The 18509-nt window shown below is 47.9% G+C and overlaps 1 protein-coding gene across 2 annotated transcripts in view; it reads left to right on the top strand.

The window, feature by feature from the left end:
- DPP8 (dipeptidyl peptidase 8) overlaps positions 1–18509 on the top strand; it is a 65226-nt gene that overhangs the window by 20702 nt on the left and 26015 nt on the right. For both annotated transcript variants that reach the window (XM_038766961.1, XM_038766962.1), the window contains 6 exons: positions 200–373; positions 4513–4681; positions 6583–6693; positions 9551–9679; positions 12761–12822; positions 14869–14969. In XM_038766961.1, coding sequence (XP_038622889.1) covers positions 200–373; positions 4513–4681; positions 6583–6693; positions 9551–9679; positions 12761–12822; positions 14869–14969 — 746 coding nt within the window. The remainder of the gene's footprint in view (positions 1–199; positions 374–4512; positions 4682–6582; positions 6694–9550; positions 9680–12760; positions 12823–14868; positions 14970–18509) is intronic.

Genomic DNA, 18509 nt, shown 5'->3' with positions numbered 1-18509 from the left:
GAACGTGTCTGTTGGATTGTCTCTCCCAAGCGCTTTCTGCACGCAGTAAGCGCTCAATAATAATAATAATAACGTTGGTATTTGTTAAGCGCCTACTATGTGCTAAGCACCTTTCCGCACTCAGTAAGAGCTCGATAAAACCTGTCGATGATTGGTGGGTCTTGGGCCAGCCGGCGACTCTCCCGCTTTTTCCCTTCAGGCCACCCTGGACTACGGGATGTATTCCCGGGAGGAGGAGTTGTTACGGGAAAGGAAACGCATCGGCACCATCGGCATCGCCTCGTACGACTACCACCGAGACAGCGGGACCTTCCTGTTCCAGGCCGGGAGCGGAATTTACCACGTGAAAGACGGAGGGTCCCAGGGGTTTACCGTGAGTCCCGGGGGGACGAGGGAAGGAAAGCTGCCTGACTCCTAGTCAGTTGGTCGTATTTATTCAGCACTCACCGCATGCAGAGCACTGTACTAAGTGGCTAGAGCGCGGGCCTCGGAGTCAGAAGGTCACGGGTTCTAATCCTGGCTCCGCCACTTGTCTGCTGGGGGCCTCTGGGTAAGTCACTTCACTTCTCTGGACCTCAGTCACCTCATCTGCCGAATGGAAATTGAGACTGTGAGCACCACGTGGGGCAGGGACCTTGTCCAACCCGATTCGCTTGTGACCATCCCAGCGTTTAGTACGGTGGGTGACACATAGTGCTTAAAAGTACCATTATTATTATTATTATTATTATTATTATTATTAAGAAAAATAGAAACATCCCCTGCCCATTATCCCATTTTCCAATTCGCTTGTGTCCATCCCAGCTTTTAGTATGGTGGGTGACAGTCAGTGCTTAACAAATACCATTATTATTATGATTATTATTAAGAAAAATAGAAACATCCCTTGCACGTTATCCCCTTTTCCGATTCGCTTGTGTCCATCCCAGCGTTTAGTGCGGTGGGTGACACATAGTCAGTGCTTAACAAATATCATTATTATTGTTATTATTATTATTAAGAAAAATAGAAACATCCTTTGCCCGTTATCCCTTTTTCCGATTCGCTTGTGTCCATCCCATCGTTTAGTGTGGTGGGTGACACATAGTCAGTGCTTAACAAATACCATTATCATTATTATTATTATTATTATTATTATTATTATCATTATTATTATTATTATTAAGAAAAATAGAAACATCCCCTGCCCGTTATCCCCTTTTCCGATTCGCTTGTGTCCATCCCAGCGTTTAGTACGGTGGGTGACACATAGTCAGTGCTTAACAAATACCATTATTATTAAGAAAAATAGAAACATCCTTTGCCCGTTATCCCCTTTTCCGATTCGCTTGTGTCCATCCCAGCGTTTAGTACAGTGGGTGACACATAGTCAGTGCTTAACAAATACCATTATTATTATTATTATTATTATTATTATTATTATTATTAGAAAAATAGAAACATCCCCCGCCCGTTATCCCCTTTTCTGATTCGCTTGTGTCCATCCCAGCGTTAAGTACGGTGGGTGACACAGTCAGTGCTTAACAAATACCATTATTATTATGATTATTATCATTAAGAAAAATAGAAACATCCCTGCCCGTTATCCTCTTTTCCGATTCGCTTGTGTCCATCCCAGCGTTTAGTACGGTGGGTGACACAGTCAGTGCTTAACAAATACCATTATTATTATGATTATTATCATTAAGAAAATTAGAAAGATCCCTGCCCGTTATCCCCTTTTCTGATTCGCTTGTGTCCATCCCAGCGTTTAGTACGGTGGGTGACACATAGTCAGTGCTTAACAAATACCATTATTATTATTAAGAAAAATAGAAACATCCCCTGCCCATTATCCCCTTTTCCGATTTGCTTGTGTCCATCCCAGTGTTTAGTACGGTGGGTGACACATAGTCAGTGCTTAACAAATACCATTATTATTATTATTATTATTAAGAAAAATAGAAACATCCCCTGCCCATTATCCCCTTTTCCGACTCGCTTGTGTCCATCCCAGCATTTAGTACAGTGGGTGATACATAGTCAGTGCTTAACAAATATCATTATTATTATTAATAAAAATAGAAACATCCCCTGCCCATTATCCCTTGTTGATAGGGGAGACACTTAGGAAAAAGCAACAGCCACAAATTCATTCCTTCCCCAGGCGAAGGCAGTCGCATCATTCCTTGTTAAGCGGAAAACGAAGCTAAGAAATGGCCGAATGGGTAATCAATCCATCAGTCGATCAACAGTGTTTATCGAGCACTGACGATGTGCGGAGCACTGGACTAAGCACTTGGAGGAGTCCGTTATGACAGTCGGTAGACTTTTCCCCCGGCCAAAACTAGCTTACAGCGTAGAGGATAGTGGCTACTTCCAGATTTCTGCATTTTTCCAAGAAACGTTGAGAGCGAAATAATTCCTCGGGGACTACCCTGGGGAAAAATCTCTCCTGAGCAGAAGGAGGTGGACGCGTGGCGTGGCTCGCTCCGGAAAACCCCCGTGGGTCAGAGGCAGACGTTCATTCAGTCATATTTATTGAGCGCTTACTGTGTGCAGAGCAGTGTACTAAGCGCTTGGGAGAAGACAGTAGAACAATAAACAGACACGTTCCCTGCCCGCAACGAGTTTACAGCCTGGAGATGAGAAGGTTACGCCCCAGGGTATCTATTTTTCAACTGCGTCCTGTCAAAGTCTTTATTTCTCCCTCTTTAACAGTCATTGCGCATGGATGTGGCATTATTTTGAATTTTTTTATGGTACTTAAGCACTTACTGTGTGCCAAGCACTGTACTAAGCTGCTGGGATAGATGCAAAGTAATCAGGTTGGACACAGTCCCCGTCCCCCATGGGGCTCACAGTCTTAGTCCCCATCTGACAGAGGAGGTAACAGAGGCCCGGAGGAGTAATAATAATAATCATTATGGTAATAATAATAATAATAATGATGGCTTTTATTAAGCGCTTACTATGTGCAAAGAACTGTTTTAAGCGCTGGGGAGGTTACAAGGTGATCAGGTTGTCCCATGGGGGGGTTCACGGTTTTAATCCCCATTTTACAGATGAGGTAACTGAGGCACAGAGAAGTGACTTGCCCAAAGTCCGGCCAAGCCGGAATTAGAACCCGTGACCTCCGACATCACAAGGCCCAGCTCGGGTCTGCTGCTGCTGACAAAATGGCAGGCACGGATGATATAATAATGGTGGTATTTGTTAAGCGCTTACTATGTGCAAAGCACTGTTCTAAGCACTGGGGTGGTTACAAGGTGATCAGGTTGTCCCACGGGGGTGCTCACAGTTTTAATCCCATTTTCCAGATGAGGAAACTGGGGCACAGAGAAGTGAAGTGATTTGCCCAAAGTCACACAGCTGACAGTTGGCAGAGCCGGGATTAGAACCCACGGTCTTAAGCATTCGTTAAATGCTTACTATGTGCCAAGCACTCTACTAAGCGCTGGGATGGATACAAGCAAATTAGGTTGGACACAATCCCTGTCCCACCTGGGGCTCACAGTCTCAATCCCCATTTTACAGGTGAGGGAACCGAGGCCCAGAGAATAATAATAATAATAATAATAATGTTGGTATTAAGCGCTTACTATGTGCAAAGCACTGTTCTAAGCGCTGGAGAGGGATACAAGGTGATCAGATTGTCTCACGTGGGGCTCACAGTCTTAATCCCCATTTTCCAGAGGAGGGAACTGAGGCCCAGAGGAGTGAAGTGACTTGCCCAGAGTCACACAGCTGACAAGTGGCGGAGCCAGGATATGAACCCACGGCCTCTGACTCCAAAGCCCGGGCTCTTTCCACTGAGCCACGCTGCTTCTCAAGAAGCAGCAGAAGAGCAGAGAAGTCCTCTCCCCCTCGTCCCCCTCTCCATCCCCCCCCATCTTACCTCCTTCCCTTCCCCACAGCACCTGTATATATGTATATATGTTTGTACATATTTATTACTCTATTTATTTATGTTACTTGTACATATCTATTCTATTTATTTTATTTTGTTAGTATGTTTGGTTTTGTTCTCTGTCTCCCTCTTTTAGACTGTGAGCCCACTGTCGGGTAGGGACTGTCTCTATTTGTTGCCAATTTGGACTTCCCAAGCGCTTAGTACAGTGCTCTGCACATAGTAAGCGCTCAATAAATACGATTGATGATGATGATGATGACTTGCTCAAGGTCCCACAGCAGACGAGAGGTGGAGCCAGGATGAGAGCCCAGGCCCGGGCTGTAGCCGCCAGGCCATGCCGCTTCTCATTATTGGGCGTGGATACGGTATCCTCATTGCAGTGCCCGGTGTGTTGGGCGTAAAGACGCTTCCATTGGAAATATTTCAGCCAAAGGCCAGTGGCCTGGGCTTACGGCATCAAGGAAGCCATTTCTTCATCAGCCTTCAATCCGGCGCCACCAGCACTTTCCCTTCCCACCGCCCACTCTCCATTCCGGGCTCCGGGGCGGCTTCCCCGCCGCTCCGCTCTCCCCTGGCCCGCCCGCCCGGGGGTGAAGCCCATTCCTCTCTTGTTTCCTCAGCAACAGCCCTTGAGGCCCAATTTAGTGGAGACCAGTTGTCCCAACATCCGGATGGACCCGAAACTCTGCTCTGCCGATCCCAACTGGATCGCCTTCATCCATAGCAATGACATCTGGATCTCCAACATCGTAACGAGAGAGGAGAGGAGACTCACCTACGTGCACAACGGTAATGCCAGGAGTGGGGGGGGTTTATTGCTGTATCGCGCTTTCCTAAGTGCTCTGCACCCAGTAAGCGCTCAATAAATACGATTGAATGGATGAATGGGGGGAGCCTGCCTAGCTAGAGAGAATTTTTGTGCATTCCCTCCTACCGCCAAGCTAGAGGGAATTTGTTTCCTCCTCCCGATGTAAAGGTGCAGGAGGGGGCAATTGTGCGAGTCAGTACGCTAACTCACATGCTAAATAAAGGAAACCGGGTGACGCTATACCGAGTTTTCCCCCTTTACATTTTAAGTGCCAGCTTGATTTTCTGGGACTTTTTTTGGTCGCTGTGTTGTGGGAGTGAGAGATACCGCCCTGCTCCCCGTAATCACGACGTGTTTCCTGGAAGCGATGGGCTTTGAGAAGGGTCCGGGGAGAGAGGGGGCTGTTGTAGGTGGAAGAAGGGAGATAGAAGTAGGAGCAGAGGCAGGAGCTAAAGCCTGGAGAGGCTTTCTTGTCCGGAATGAGTGGGGAGGAGAGGCACTTGGTCGGTGCCGGGAAATAACGGGTGGCGAGGTGGCGCTGGGCGAGAGGTTCGAAGGAGAGATGTGTCGGCGTTCCTTGGGAGGATTTCCCCTCTGAATTCTTCAGTTGGTCAGAGGAGCCCCTCCGACTGAACTTGCTGCACAGGAGACCGAGCGGCTTCTTCACAAGAAAGGGTTGTCTGTTTGTTTTTTCGTTTGTTTGTGTGTCTGTTTTTATGGTATCTGTTAGGTGCTTGCTAGGTGTCAAGCACCATTCTAAGCTCTGAGGTAGATGCAGGTTAAAATCAGGTCGGACACAGCCTCTGCCCCACAAGGGTCTCTCATTCTAAGTAGGATGGAGAACAAGTGTTGAATCCCCATTTTAATACTACTACTAATAATAATGTTGGTATTTGTTAAGCGCTTGCTATGTGCCAAGCACTTTTCTAAGCGCTGGGGTAGCAAGGTAATCAGATTGTCCCACGTGGGGCTCAGAGTCTTCATCCCCATTTTACAGATGAGGTAACTGAGGCCCAGGGAAGCTAAGTGACATGCCTAATGTCACGCAGCTGATAAGCGGCGGAGTTGGGATTCGAACCCATGATCTCCGACTCCCAAGCCCGGGCCCTTGCCACTAAGCCATGCTGCTTCCCATTTTACAGTCGAGTGGGCCCAGAGAAGTTATTCATTCATCGTCGTATTTACCGAGCGTTTACTAAGCGCTTGGGAGAGTACAGTACAAGAAGCTGACACATCCCCTGCCCACAACAAGCTCACAGTCTAGAGGGGGAGAAGTTACGTGACTTGCCCGAGGTCATACAGCGTCAGGACTAGAACCCAGATCCCCTCATCCCCTTCTCCATCCCCCCATCTTACCTCCTTCCCTTCCCCACAGCACCTGTATATGTGTATATATGTTTGTACATATTTATTACTCTATTTATTTTACCTGTCCATATCTATTCTATTTATTTTATTTTGTTAATACGTTTGGTTTTGTACTCTATCTCCCCCTTTTAGACTGTGAGCCCACTGTTGGGTAGGGACTGTCTCTATATGTTGCCAACTTGGACCTCCCAAGCGCTTAGTCCAGTGCTCTGCACGCAGTAAGCGCTCAATAAATACGATTGATTGATTGATTGATTGACTTTGGGGCCCGGGCTTTTTCCCCTAGGTCACTCTGTTTCCCCTTTAGGTCTGTGGAGGGGGCTTCTGTCTGCCCTGGGAGCTCGGTAAAAACCACACCGGCCGACGGATGTTTTAACCTCAGAGAGTCCGGGCCCCAGGGCGGTCAGCTCCTCGCAGACGGCGTCCACATCAGCCCTCCGCTCCGGCAGACCCCCGGGGAGATATCGTTCCCGCTTAAGACGAGGTTGCTTTCCCCGTTGCTCTCTCCTCTCAGAGCTGGCCAGCACGGAAGAGGAGCCCAGATCCGCCGGCGTGGCCACCTTCGTCCTCCAAGAGGAGTTCGACCGCTATTCCGGCTACTGGTGGTGTCCGAAGGCCGAGCCGAGTACGTAGCCGGAGCGCCGGACGGTCCCCGGGGGTCGGAGCCGGGGGGATCCCGCTCCTTCGCAGCTTCCGGAACGATCCCTGTTTCTTTGGGGAAAAGGCCCCGTTGCCCCGGAGACAATCTCCGTAATTAGCTGCCGTGGAAAGGACCCACATGTCTCTTGGTTGCCAAAGCGACCACCTTTTTGCATCCTTTGAGGTACAGCCCTGTGGCTTGTGAAGTTTTCCCTCTAGAGCACGGAGTCGAAGCCACCGAGCGAGGCTCGGTCTCTTCCCCTGACTCCACTCTGGTGTCTCTTAACTGTTATTTAGCGCTCCGAAAAATCTGTGCTCTTGCTCTCCCTGACGTCCGTCTGGCAGTTTAGAGGTCCGTGATCCCCCTCGGTCGTCTGGAAAATGGTCCTGCCGAGAACTCGCTCCCTTTCGAGGGACATCGGTCCTCCCCAAGCGAATCCTGATAAAAGAGGGTGGTCTTGCCTTAAGGTGAGGGTGGAAAAGGAAAAAAAAAAAAGCTCAGATAAGATGGGCAGAGAACCCAGTTCCTAATATAAACCAGTAGAAATCAGAAAGCGCAGGGAGCTGTTTAAAGATTCCCTCTGATGCCTGGTGCCCTCTGATCAATTAATCAATTAAGGTATTTGTTAAGCGCTTACTATGTGCCGAGCACTGTTCTAAGCACCGGGGTAGACACACGGTAGTCAGGTTGTCCCACGTGGGGCTCACAGTCTTCATCCCCATTTTCCAGATGAGGGAACTGAGGGCCGGAGAAGTGAAGCGACTTGCCCAGGGTCACACAGCAGACGTGGGGGAGCCGGGATTAGAACCCAGGTCCTTTCAACACCCAGGCCCGGGCTGTATTCACTGCGCCACGCTGCTGCTTCTCAACCTGCTTGGCAGGTTGGACCCATGTGGAGCGTGATATTTTCTTGAACGGTGAAGGTCCACGAGGGTGGACATGCTCTGCACACAGTAAGCGCTCAATAAATACGATTGATGATGATTGATGATGATGGACAGGTGGACTTGACCCACCGCAGTTAGCAGGCCTCAGGAAACTCCATTTTCCCAAAGAGTCACCACCCTAAGCGCTTATTATGTGTCAAACGCTGTTGTAAGCCCTGGGGTGGATACAGGTTAATCAGGTCAGACACAATCCCTGCCCCATATGGAACTCACAATCTCTTTTTTCATTGATTGATTCATTCAGTGGTATTTATTGAGCGCTCACTGTGTGCAGAGCCCTGTACTAAGCGCCTGGGAAGTACACGTGGGCAACATAGAGAGACGGTCCCTACCCAACAACGGGTTCACAGTCGCGGGGCTCAGTGGAAAGAGCAGGGGTTTGGGAGTCAGAGTTCATGGGTTTGAATCCCAGCTCCGCCAGTTGTCAGCGGTGGGACTTAGGGCAAGTCACTTAACGTCTCGGTGCCTCAGTTACCTCACCTGTAAAATGGGGATTAAGATTGTGAGCCCCCCAGTGGGGCAACCTGATCACCTTGTAACCTCCCCAGTGCTTAGAACAGTGCTTTGCACATAGTAAGTGCTTAATAAATGCCATCATCATTATTATTATATTATTATGTAATAATGCATCATTAATAATCATTAATTATATTATAATCGTGATAATTATTAATGATAATGATTATTAATATAATTGTTATACTAATTATATTATATTAATATAATAATAATGGTCATAGTTATGAAGTGCTGGCTCTGAACCAAACAGAATACTCCGATCCAACTCAATCCCTATCCCACCCGCCATTCGCAATCTAAGGGAGAGAGAGAGCAGGATTTTTTTTTTTTAGAAGCAACCTAGCCTAGTGGATGGAGCACTGGGCTGGGAGTAAGAAGGACCTGGGTTCTAATCCCTGCTCTGCCACTTGTCTGTTGTGTGACCGTAGGCGAGTCACTTCACTTCTCTGTGCCTCAGTTCCCTTATTGGTAAAATGGGATTTAAGGCTGAGTCCCTTGTGGGACAGCAACCGGGCCCAATCCGATTTGCACGGCTCCATCCCAGCGCTTAGTACACTGCTTGATGCATTGTAAATGCTTAACACTGTTATTATTATTGTCATTATTAATGATCTCCGTTTTACAGTTGAGGAAACTGAGGCACCAGGAGATTAAGTAACCTGCCCTAGGCTTCACATTAGGTTTAAAACCAAGGTATCCCGACTCCCGGTCTCATTCTCTCTCCACTAGGCCAGGGGCCATCTTCTGCTTATTGGGAATTCCTGGGTGTTCGCCATCGGTAGAGCAGAGCATGAAATCCGTGAGGGGACCTTATCTCATCACCTGTAAATGAGGGATAAGCATCAGTGGGGGGTTTCGGATTCAAGAAAGGGGAAAACAATCTTGGGAAAAATGTAATGGTCTTGGTAGTAGAGAAGAAATTGGGGGGGAAATGGTAATAAACAGGTTGTTGCACCTGGGTTGGTTTTTGGGAAAGCTTACCCTGGCCAGTGTTTACTGGGATTTCCAAAGCAATTCTTGCCGAAGACAATAATAATAGCAATAATTGTGGTATTTGTTAAGCTCTTACTGTGTGCCGGGCACTGTACTAAGCGCCGGGGTGGATACAAGCAAATCAGGTTGGACACGGTCCCTGCCCCACATGGGGCTCGCAGTCTCCATCCCCGTTTAACAGAAGAGAAATGTCTGATGCCCAGGCTCTATCCAGTTGGCCTTGCTAGGAATTTGTTTGTTTCTCTGGGACTTGGAAGCGTTCCGGTTTTCCAGGCGGGCACGGGCCAGGGCGGGGGATGGACCACCAGGGGGAATCCGGGAGCCGTGGAAGAGCGCGGCCGGGGCCTCTGCTCGACTGAGCGACTCTTGGGCTTCCCTTCCAGCTCCCGGCGGAGGCAAGATTCTGCGCATCCTGTATGAGGAAAACGACGAGTCCGAGGTGGAGATCATTCACGTGACGTCCCCCATGCTCGAAACCAGGAGGACGGATTCGTTCCGATACCCCAAGACGGGTGAGGCCGGCGGTTGATTCCCCTCCGGTCCCCCCCCGCTCCTTCGCTAGATAATCCCGTGGCTCAGTGGAAAGAGCCCGGGCTTTGGAGTCAGAGGTCATGGGTTCCAATCCCGACTCCGCCACATGATCTTGGGCAAGTCACTTAACTTCTCTGGGCCTCAGTTACCTCAGCTGTAAAATGGGGATGAAGACTGTGAGCCCCACGTGGGACAACCTGATCACCCTGTATCCTCCCCAGTGCTTAGAACAGTGCTTTGCACATAGTAAGCGCTTAACAAATGCCAGTTATTATTATTATAATCCCAGGTCCTGTCCCCCGCCTCTGGGGCCGACGGATTCATTTACCTGTATATATGTTTGTATGTATTTACTACTCTATTTATTTATTTTATTTTAATATGGTTTTTTTTGTTGTCCGCCTCCCCCTTCTAGACTGAGCCCACTGTTGAGTAGGGACCGTCTCTAGATGTTGCCAACTTGGACTTCCCAAGCGCTTAGTACAGTGCTCTGCACACAGTAAGCGCTCAATAAATACGATTGAATGAACGAATGAATTTACATCCTTCCTTGGCACTCTTGTCTCTGCGCGTATAACCGATGACTTAGCCCGATCACGTTATTTGTCAATATCTCTATGTCTCTCTCCCCCCCCATTAGAGCAAAAAGTGCTCTGTGGGCAGGGAATGGATTTCGGGCTTCAGTTGTAGTGATGGCATTGAGAAGCAGCGTGGCTCAGTGGAAAGAGCCCGAGGTTTGGAGTCCGAGGTCATGGGTTCAAATCCCGGCTCCGCCACTTGTCAGCTGTGTGACTTTGGGCAAGTCACTTCACTTCTCTGGGCCTCAGTGACCTCATCTGTAAAATGGGGGTGAAGTCTGTGAGCCCCACGTGGGACAACTTGATTACTGTGTATCTACCCCAGCGCTTAGAACAGTGCTTTGCACATAGTAAGTGCTTAATAAATGCCATCATCATTATTATTATTATTATTCTTAAGTGCTTCTGGTGTGCTGAAGTACTTAGAAAGCGGGTTCCCTCTAATGGGTGTTCAGTAAATAGACACCCAGTGGGTGTCCTGTAAATTCCAGTGTTACCACCATCCCCTTCTAGGCCCCGTCCAGTAGAGAAACAGCAACTTCCATACCCCAATTCCTCTCAACCAGTGGTTTTTACCGAGCGCATCCTATCCATGGAGAACTGTACCCTGCACTAGGGAGAGTTGAATGCTACAGAATTCGCAGACGTGTTCCCGGCCCATAAGGAACTTACAATCTTTGAGGGGCAGATCATCATCATCATCAATCGTATTTATTGAGCGCTTACTATGTGCAGAGCACTGTACTAAGCGCTTGGGAAGTACAAATTGGCAACATATAGAGACAGTCCCTACCCAACAGTGGGCTCACAGTCTAAAAGGGGGGAGACAGAGAACAAAACCAAACATACTAACAAAATAAAATAAATAAAATAGATATGTACAAGTAAAATGAATAGAGTAATAAATATGTACAAACATCTATACATATATAATGTATATATATGGACATATATACATATACACATATACACACACATATATACATATATATGTATATATATATGGCAGATGGACATGATGTACAAACACATATACATATATAATGTATATATATGGACAGATATACATATATACACATATATACATATATGCATATACATATATACACATATATACATACATATATACATATATGTATATATATATATATGGCAGATGGACATGATGTACAAACATATATACACATATATAATGTATATATACATGGGCATATATACATATATACATATACATATATACACACATATACATACATATACGTATATACACATATATACGTATATACATATATGTACATATGTGTACATATATGTACATATATATGTATATATGGCAGATGGACATTATTAGGAATAGATCAGTGATTTGTAATATGTAATTAAAAGATATGTGCCAGACTGCTGTGGGGTTGGGGGAGGGAGGCAAATATGAAGTGTCCAAAGGTCACAGACTCTCCTCCCCACGTTGTTATTACTCTATTTACTTATTTGTACATGTTTATTCTATTTATTTTATTTTGTTAATATGTTTTGTTTTCTTCTTTGTCTCCCCCTTCTAGACTGTGAGCCCACTGTTGGATAGGGACCGTCTCTATCTGTTGCCAACTTGGACTTCCCAAGCGCTTAGTCCAGTGCTCTGCACCCAGTAAGCGCTCAATAAATACGATTGATTGGTTGATTGGCCCACCAGGGACAGCTGCAAAGTGGAATTGCTTGTTGGGTAGCAAAGAGAATCCTTCCCGGAGCCGGTGGCTGTCCCAGTAATCATGTTTTGAGCAACCACTTTACGCAAAGCACTGTGCTAGAAAGCATGGGGAGTGACACGGAAATAGTTCTTGCCCTCTTATCAAATCTGAGGGACAGATTTGTGTCAAACTTGGCATTTCTGATTCAAAATATAACCCAATCATGAGTATTTATTGAGCTGCTGAGCACTGGACAAGTGCTTAAGCGCTTAGTACAGTGCTCTGCACACAGTAAGCGCTCAATAAATACGACTGAATGAATGAATGAAATGTACTGTGTGCTTATTATTATTGTTAGTGATAATAATAGTAATAATGACGTGTGTTAAGCGCTTACTGTGTTCTAAGCACTATATTAATTGCTGGGGTAGTTACAAACAAATCAGGTCGGACACAGTCCCTGTCCCTCATGGGACTCCTGGTCTCAATCCCCATTTTACAGATGAGGTAACTGAGGCCCAGAGAAGTAAAGTGACGTGACTTAGGTCACACAACAGACAAGCGGTGGGGCCAGGATTAGAACCCATGACCCTTGCTCTGTCACTCTGCCATGCTGCTTTGAGTGCTTACCGCCTGCTGTACTAAGCGTTAGGAGAGTAATCAATCAATTAGTGGCATTTATTGAGTGCTTACTGTGTGCAGAACACCGTACTAGGCACTCGGAAGAGCACAATGGAAGAGTTGGTAGAAACATTCCCTGCCCACAGCGAGCTTACAGTTGTCTCCTTTTTTTTTAAAGGCACAGCAAATCCCAAAGTCACCTTTAAGATGTCCGAAATAACAATCGACGCAGAAGGAAACGTGAGTGTCTTTTCTGTTTTTTCTCTACCAAGTGTGCTTTTAACGTAACCGAACCCTTAACTCCAGTCAGCTTGGTAACCTGCGTATTCCCATCCATCTTTTAGACTGTGAGCCCACTGTTGGGTAGGGACTGTCTCTATATGTTGCCAACTTGGACTTCCCAAGCGCTTAGTACAGTGCTCTGCACACAGTAAGCGCTCAATAAATACGATTGATGATGATGATCTCCAGCCCGTGAGCACGCCGATAGAGGTGAGCCCGCAGGTTACGTAGGCGATGATGTCCAGTTGTATTTAATTCTAGAGGAGACGGAATAATCATCATCGTCATCGTAATAATGATGGTATTTGTTAAACGCTCACTATGTGCTGAGCACTGGGGTAGATCCAAGCTAATCAGGTTGGACACAGTTCCTGTCCCACACGCAGCTCACCGTCTTAATCCCTGTTTTACAGGGGAGGTAACGGCGGCCCAGAGAAGGGAAACGACTTGCCCAAGGTCACACAAGTGGCAGAGCAGGGATTAGAACCCAGGCCCCAGCTTTTATCCACTAGGCCACTCGTAACAGCGGGTCCTAACTATTGCCTCTCGCCCCTAACCCCATTTGATCAATCAATGACATTTCGTGAGCTCCTACTATGCGCAGAGCACCGTACCAAGCACAGCCCAAAAGAATTAGCAGACACGTTCATCATCATCATCATCATCAATCGTATTTATTGAGCGCTTACTGTGTGCAGAGCACTGTACTAAGCGCTTGGGAAGTACAAATTGGCAACATATAGAGACAGACGTTCACTGCCTATAACGAGCTTAACAGTCTAGAGGGGGAGACCAACGTTATTATGAATAAATAAGTAACTTCCTGTAGCTCCTCCCGGAAGACAGGTCACTCTCAGCTCCCTGTTTGGTGTTTAGTCGATCAATCAATGCTATTTAGTGAGCGCTTTCTACGTGCAGAGTGCTCGCCGCGACCTGGGAAACGTGTCTGTTATATTGCACTGTCCCAAGCGCTCAGTCCAGTGCCCTGCGCACAGTAAGCGTTCAAGAAGCAGCGTGGCTCAGTGGAAAGAGCCCGGGCTTTGGAGTCGGAGGTCCTGGGTTCAAATCCTGGCTCCGCCACTTGTCAGCTGTGTGACTTCGGGCAAGCTGCTTCACTTCTCTGGGCCTCAGTTCCCTCATCTGGAAAATCTGGAAAATCACACCTTTTAGACTGTGAGCCCACTGTTGGGTAGGGACTGTCTCTATATGTTGCCAATTTGTACTTCCCAAGCGCTTAGTACAGTGCTCTGCACATAGTAGGCGCTCAGTAAATACGATTGATGATGATGATGAAAATGGGGATGAAGACTGTGAGCCCCCCGTGGGACAACCTGATGACCTTGTAACCTCCCCAGCGCTTAGAACAGTGCTTTGCACGTAGTAAGCGCTTAATATGTTTTGTTTTGTTTTCTGTCTTCCTCTTCTAGACTGTGAGCCCACTGTTGGGTAGGGACTGTCTCTATATGTTGCCAACTTGTACTTCCCAAGCGCTTAGTACAATGCTCTGCACACAGTAAGCGCTTAATAAATACAATTGATTGATAATAAATGCCATTATTATTATTATTATTATTATTGAGAAATTTGATTGAGTGACTGACTGCCTAAGCGCTTGGTCAGAACGAGCTCGGCACCTTAGTGTGAGGGTTGCGTCCCACCCCGGAAGAAGGGGGAAAGAAATGTTGGGAAAGGGGGAAGGGAATACCGGAGGTGGGCGAAATGTTTTCCAGAGGCCGGGCGGAGCGGGTCTGGGAAATGCAGGATGGGACGGAAACAGCCCCAAGTTCGCCCTCAGGCGCAGTTCTCCGTCTTTTTCCTCGGAGAGAGAGATGTTCCCTGTCCCGTCCCGTCCGTCCTTGTTGCCCAGCTTCCGACAGGGGCCCCGAGCCCGGGAGCCGGCCCGCTTCGGTATCCTTTCTCCCCTCCCGCCCCCGTCGAGTGGGTCCAGAGCAGTGACCACCCCCTCGCCCCCGACGCTAACCGGATGGCCGTTGGTCGTGACAGATTGTGGACGTGGAGGACAAGGAGCTCGTCCAGCCCTTCGAGGTCCTGTTCGAAGGAGTGGAATACATCGCCAGAGCCGGATGGACTCCAGAGGGAAAATAGTGCGTATGTCAAGCGGGGTCTTACAACAATAATAATAACAATGGTGGCGTTTGGTAAGCGCTTACTACGTGCGAAGCACTGTTCTAAGCGCTAGGGAGGATGCAAGGTGATCAGGTTGTCCCACGCGGGGCTCACAGTCTTACAGATGAGGTAACTGAGGCTCAGAGAAGTTAAGTGACTTGCCCAAAGTCACACAGCTGACAAGCGGCGGAGCGGCATTAGAACCCGTGACCTCTGACTCCCGAGCCCTTGCTCTTTCCGCTGAGCCACGCTGCTTCTTCATCATCAGTCGTATTTATTGAGCGCTTACTGTGTGCAGAGCACTGTACTAAGCGCTTGGGAAGTACAGATTGGCAACATATAGAGACAGTCCCTACCCAACAGTGGGTTCACAGTCTATCAATCAACGGTAGCAACCAAGCGCTTACTGTGTGCAGAGCACTGTACTGAGCGCTTGGGAGAGGAGGACAGTGCAACAGTAGAGGTGGCAGGCACATTCCCCACCCACAAGGAGCTCACAGGCTGGAGGGGGAGACGGACATTCGAATCAATCAATCAATCAATCGTATTTATTGAGCGCTTACTATGTGCAGAGCACTGTACTAAGCGCTTGGGAAGTACAAATTGGCAACATATAGAGACAGTCCCTACCCAACAGTGGGCTCACAGTCTACAAGGGGGAGACAGACAACAAAACCAAACATACTAACAAAATAAAATAAATAGAATAGATAGGTACAAAATAAATGACGGACAGACGTGCTGGGGATCGTATCGGGGCCTGGAGCGGCCTTTCCGCCAGCCTGAAATATGGTCTGTGGGGTTTAATTTGCAGCGTGGCCCGGTGGCTAGAGCCCGGGCCCGGGAATCAGAAGGACCTGGGTTCTAATCCCGGCTCCGCCACTTGTCTACTGTGTGACCTTCGGCAAGTCACTTCTCTGAGCCTCAGTTCCTTCATCTGGAAAATGGGGATTAAATCTGCGAGCCCTGGGTGAGACAGGGACTGTGTCCAACTTGATTAGGTTGTATTTACCCCAGCGCTTAGAACAGTGTTTGACACAAAATAAGTGCTTTCCAAATACCATTATTGTTGTTGCTATTATTATCATTATTAAGTCACTTCCAGGCAGCTCTTTGTTTTGAATATCGGGGAAACTCACTTTGGCTCTAGAAGCAACGTGGCCTAGTGGAAGGAGCCCAGGCCTGGGCGTAAAAGGACCTAGGTTCTAATCCTGGCTCCACCGCTTGTCTGTTGTGTGACCTTGGGCAAGTCACTTCACTTCCCTGGGCCTCAGTTCCCTCATCTGCAAAATGGGGGATTCAGTCCTTGTTGTCCCTCCTACTTAGGCTGTGAGCCCCAGGTGGGACCTGATTATCTTATATCATCATCATCATCATCATCAATCGTATTTATTGAGTGCTTACTATGTGCAGAGTACTGTACTAAGCGCTTGGGAAGTACAAATTGGCAACATATAGAGACAGTCCCTACCCAACAGCGGGCTCACAGTCTAAAAGGGGGAGACAGAGAACAAAACCAAACATACTAACAAAATAAAATAAATAGAATAGATATGTACAAATAAAATAAATAGAGTAATAAATCTGTACAAACGTATATACATATATACAGGTGCTGTGGGGAAGGGAAGGAGGTAAGATGGGGGGGATGGAGAGGGGGACGAGGGGGAGAGGAAGGAAGGGGCTCAGTCTGGGAAGGCCTCCTGGAGGAGGTGAGCTCTCAGCAGGGCCTTGAAGGGAGGAAGAGAGCTAGCCTGGAGGATGTGGGGAGGGAGGGAGGGCTATCTACCCCAGAACAGTGATTACAATAGCATTAGTGAGCGCTAACAGCAGTAGCAATGCCACAATTGCTGTTATTCACAATTCTCTGGTAGTCGGGGAAGGTGAAAGTTCCCCCTTCACCGCTCCCCAAGGTTGCTCAGCAAACATGGACAGCGACCAACAAAGGGAGAGTAGAATCAAGGCCAGGGAGAAATGCAGAGGGAAGGAGGTTATTTTAGGAGCTGAGCAGCTGTTCAGAGTCTGACTGTCCCTCCTGCCCACTCCGGCTAAACCCCGAGCGAACCGGTGAGACAGCGGTTCTGGGAACTTGGGCTAACCCTAACCCCCACGCCGCCCACCGAGGGATGCCGCCCCAGCGATTTGAAGATTAACTTCAAAGCGGTTATCTGTCAGGGATGAAACCAATCACATTTTATAATCCTGGGGGATATCTTCCCTTTTGGACCAAGGTTTCTTTCAAACCTTGCCCTTAGCGGGCATCCAATCGTCTTTGCGGGCGCAGGTGGTCGGCAGGCGTTTGGACAGAACACGATGGCGGCGTTAGAGGACATCGTTCTCCCCCTTTTAGACTGTGAGCCCACTGTTGGGTAGGGACTGTCTCTATACGTTGCCAACTTGTACTTCCCAAGCGCTTAGTACAGTGCTCTGCACACAGTAAGCGCTCAATAAATACGATTGATGATGATGATCGTTCTGACAGTGTGCCGCCGTCTGGGCTGAGCACAACGCCGTGGCGGGAGAAACGTTTTAGCCCACCCGGCTTGCGTCCCTCAACGAGATCTGTCCCTGAACATGGGGCTGTTGAAGGATAAGCTCCCTTCTCCCCCCGTCCAGTATTCTAGGCGAACCGACTGTTTGCCCTGGGCCGCCGGTGCACAGCAAAAGGGCATTCGATCAGTGGAACCTATCGAGCGCTTATCGCAGGCGGAGCGCTGTACTAAGTGCTTGGGAGAGCACAGTACGGCAGAATCGGAAGACACATTCCCCGCCCTCGAGGTTTTAAAGCAGCAGTCCTTTCACCCCCTCCTACTTCACCTCACTGCTCTCCTACTCCAACCCAGCGCGTATATTTCGCTCCTCTAATGCCATCCTTCTCACTGTTCGCCGACCTCTCGTCCATGATCTGCCTTTGTCCGGAAACATTGTCCCTCCTCATATCCGACAGACAATGACTCCCCCCTTACCTTCAAAGCTTTATTGAAGGCCCATCTCCTCCCAGAGGCCTTCTCTGACTAAGCCCACCTTTCCTCTTATTTATTTATTTATTTTACTTGTACATTTACTTGTACATTTCTATCCTATTTATTTTATTTTGTTGGTATGTTTGGTTCTGTTCTCTGTCTCCCCCTTTTAGACTGTGAGCCCACTGTTGGGTAGGGACTGTATGTGTTGCCAATTTGTACTTCCCAAGCGCTTAGTACAGTGCTCTGCACATAGTAAGCGCTCAATAAATACGATTGATTGATTGATTGATCTTCTCCTCCTCCCTTCTCCGTCGCCCTGACTCGCTCCCTTTTTTCGTGCTTCCTCCCAGCCCCACAGCACTTAGGTGCAAAACTATAATTTTACTTCTATTAATGTCTGTCTCTCCCCCTAGACTGTAAGCTCGTCATGGGCAGGGAGTGTGTCTGTTCTATTGTCCTCTCCCAAGCACTTAGTACAGGGCTCTGCACACGGTAAGCACTCAGTAAATACGACTGACTGACTGGCTTAAGCGCTTAGTACGGTGCTGTGCA

The sequence above is a fragment of the Tachyglossus aculeatus genome, chromosome 26, assembly GCF_015852505.1.
Source record: "Tachyglossus aculeatus isolate mTacAcu1 chromosome 26, mTacAcu1.pri, whole genome shotgun sequence".
NCBI classification, from domain to species: domain Eukaryota; kingdom Metazoa; phylum Chordata; class Mammalia; order Monotremata; family Tachyglossidae; genus Tachyglossus; species Tachyglossus aculeatus.
The sequence above is the reverse complement of the archived record's forward strand: the minus strand, read 5'-3'. Positions and strand labels throughout refer to the sequence as shown.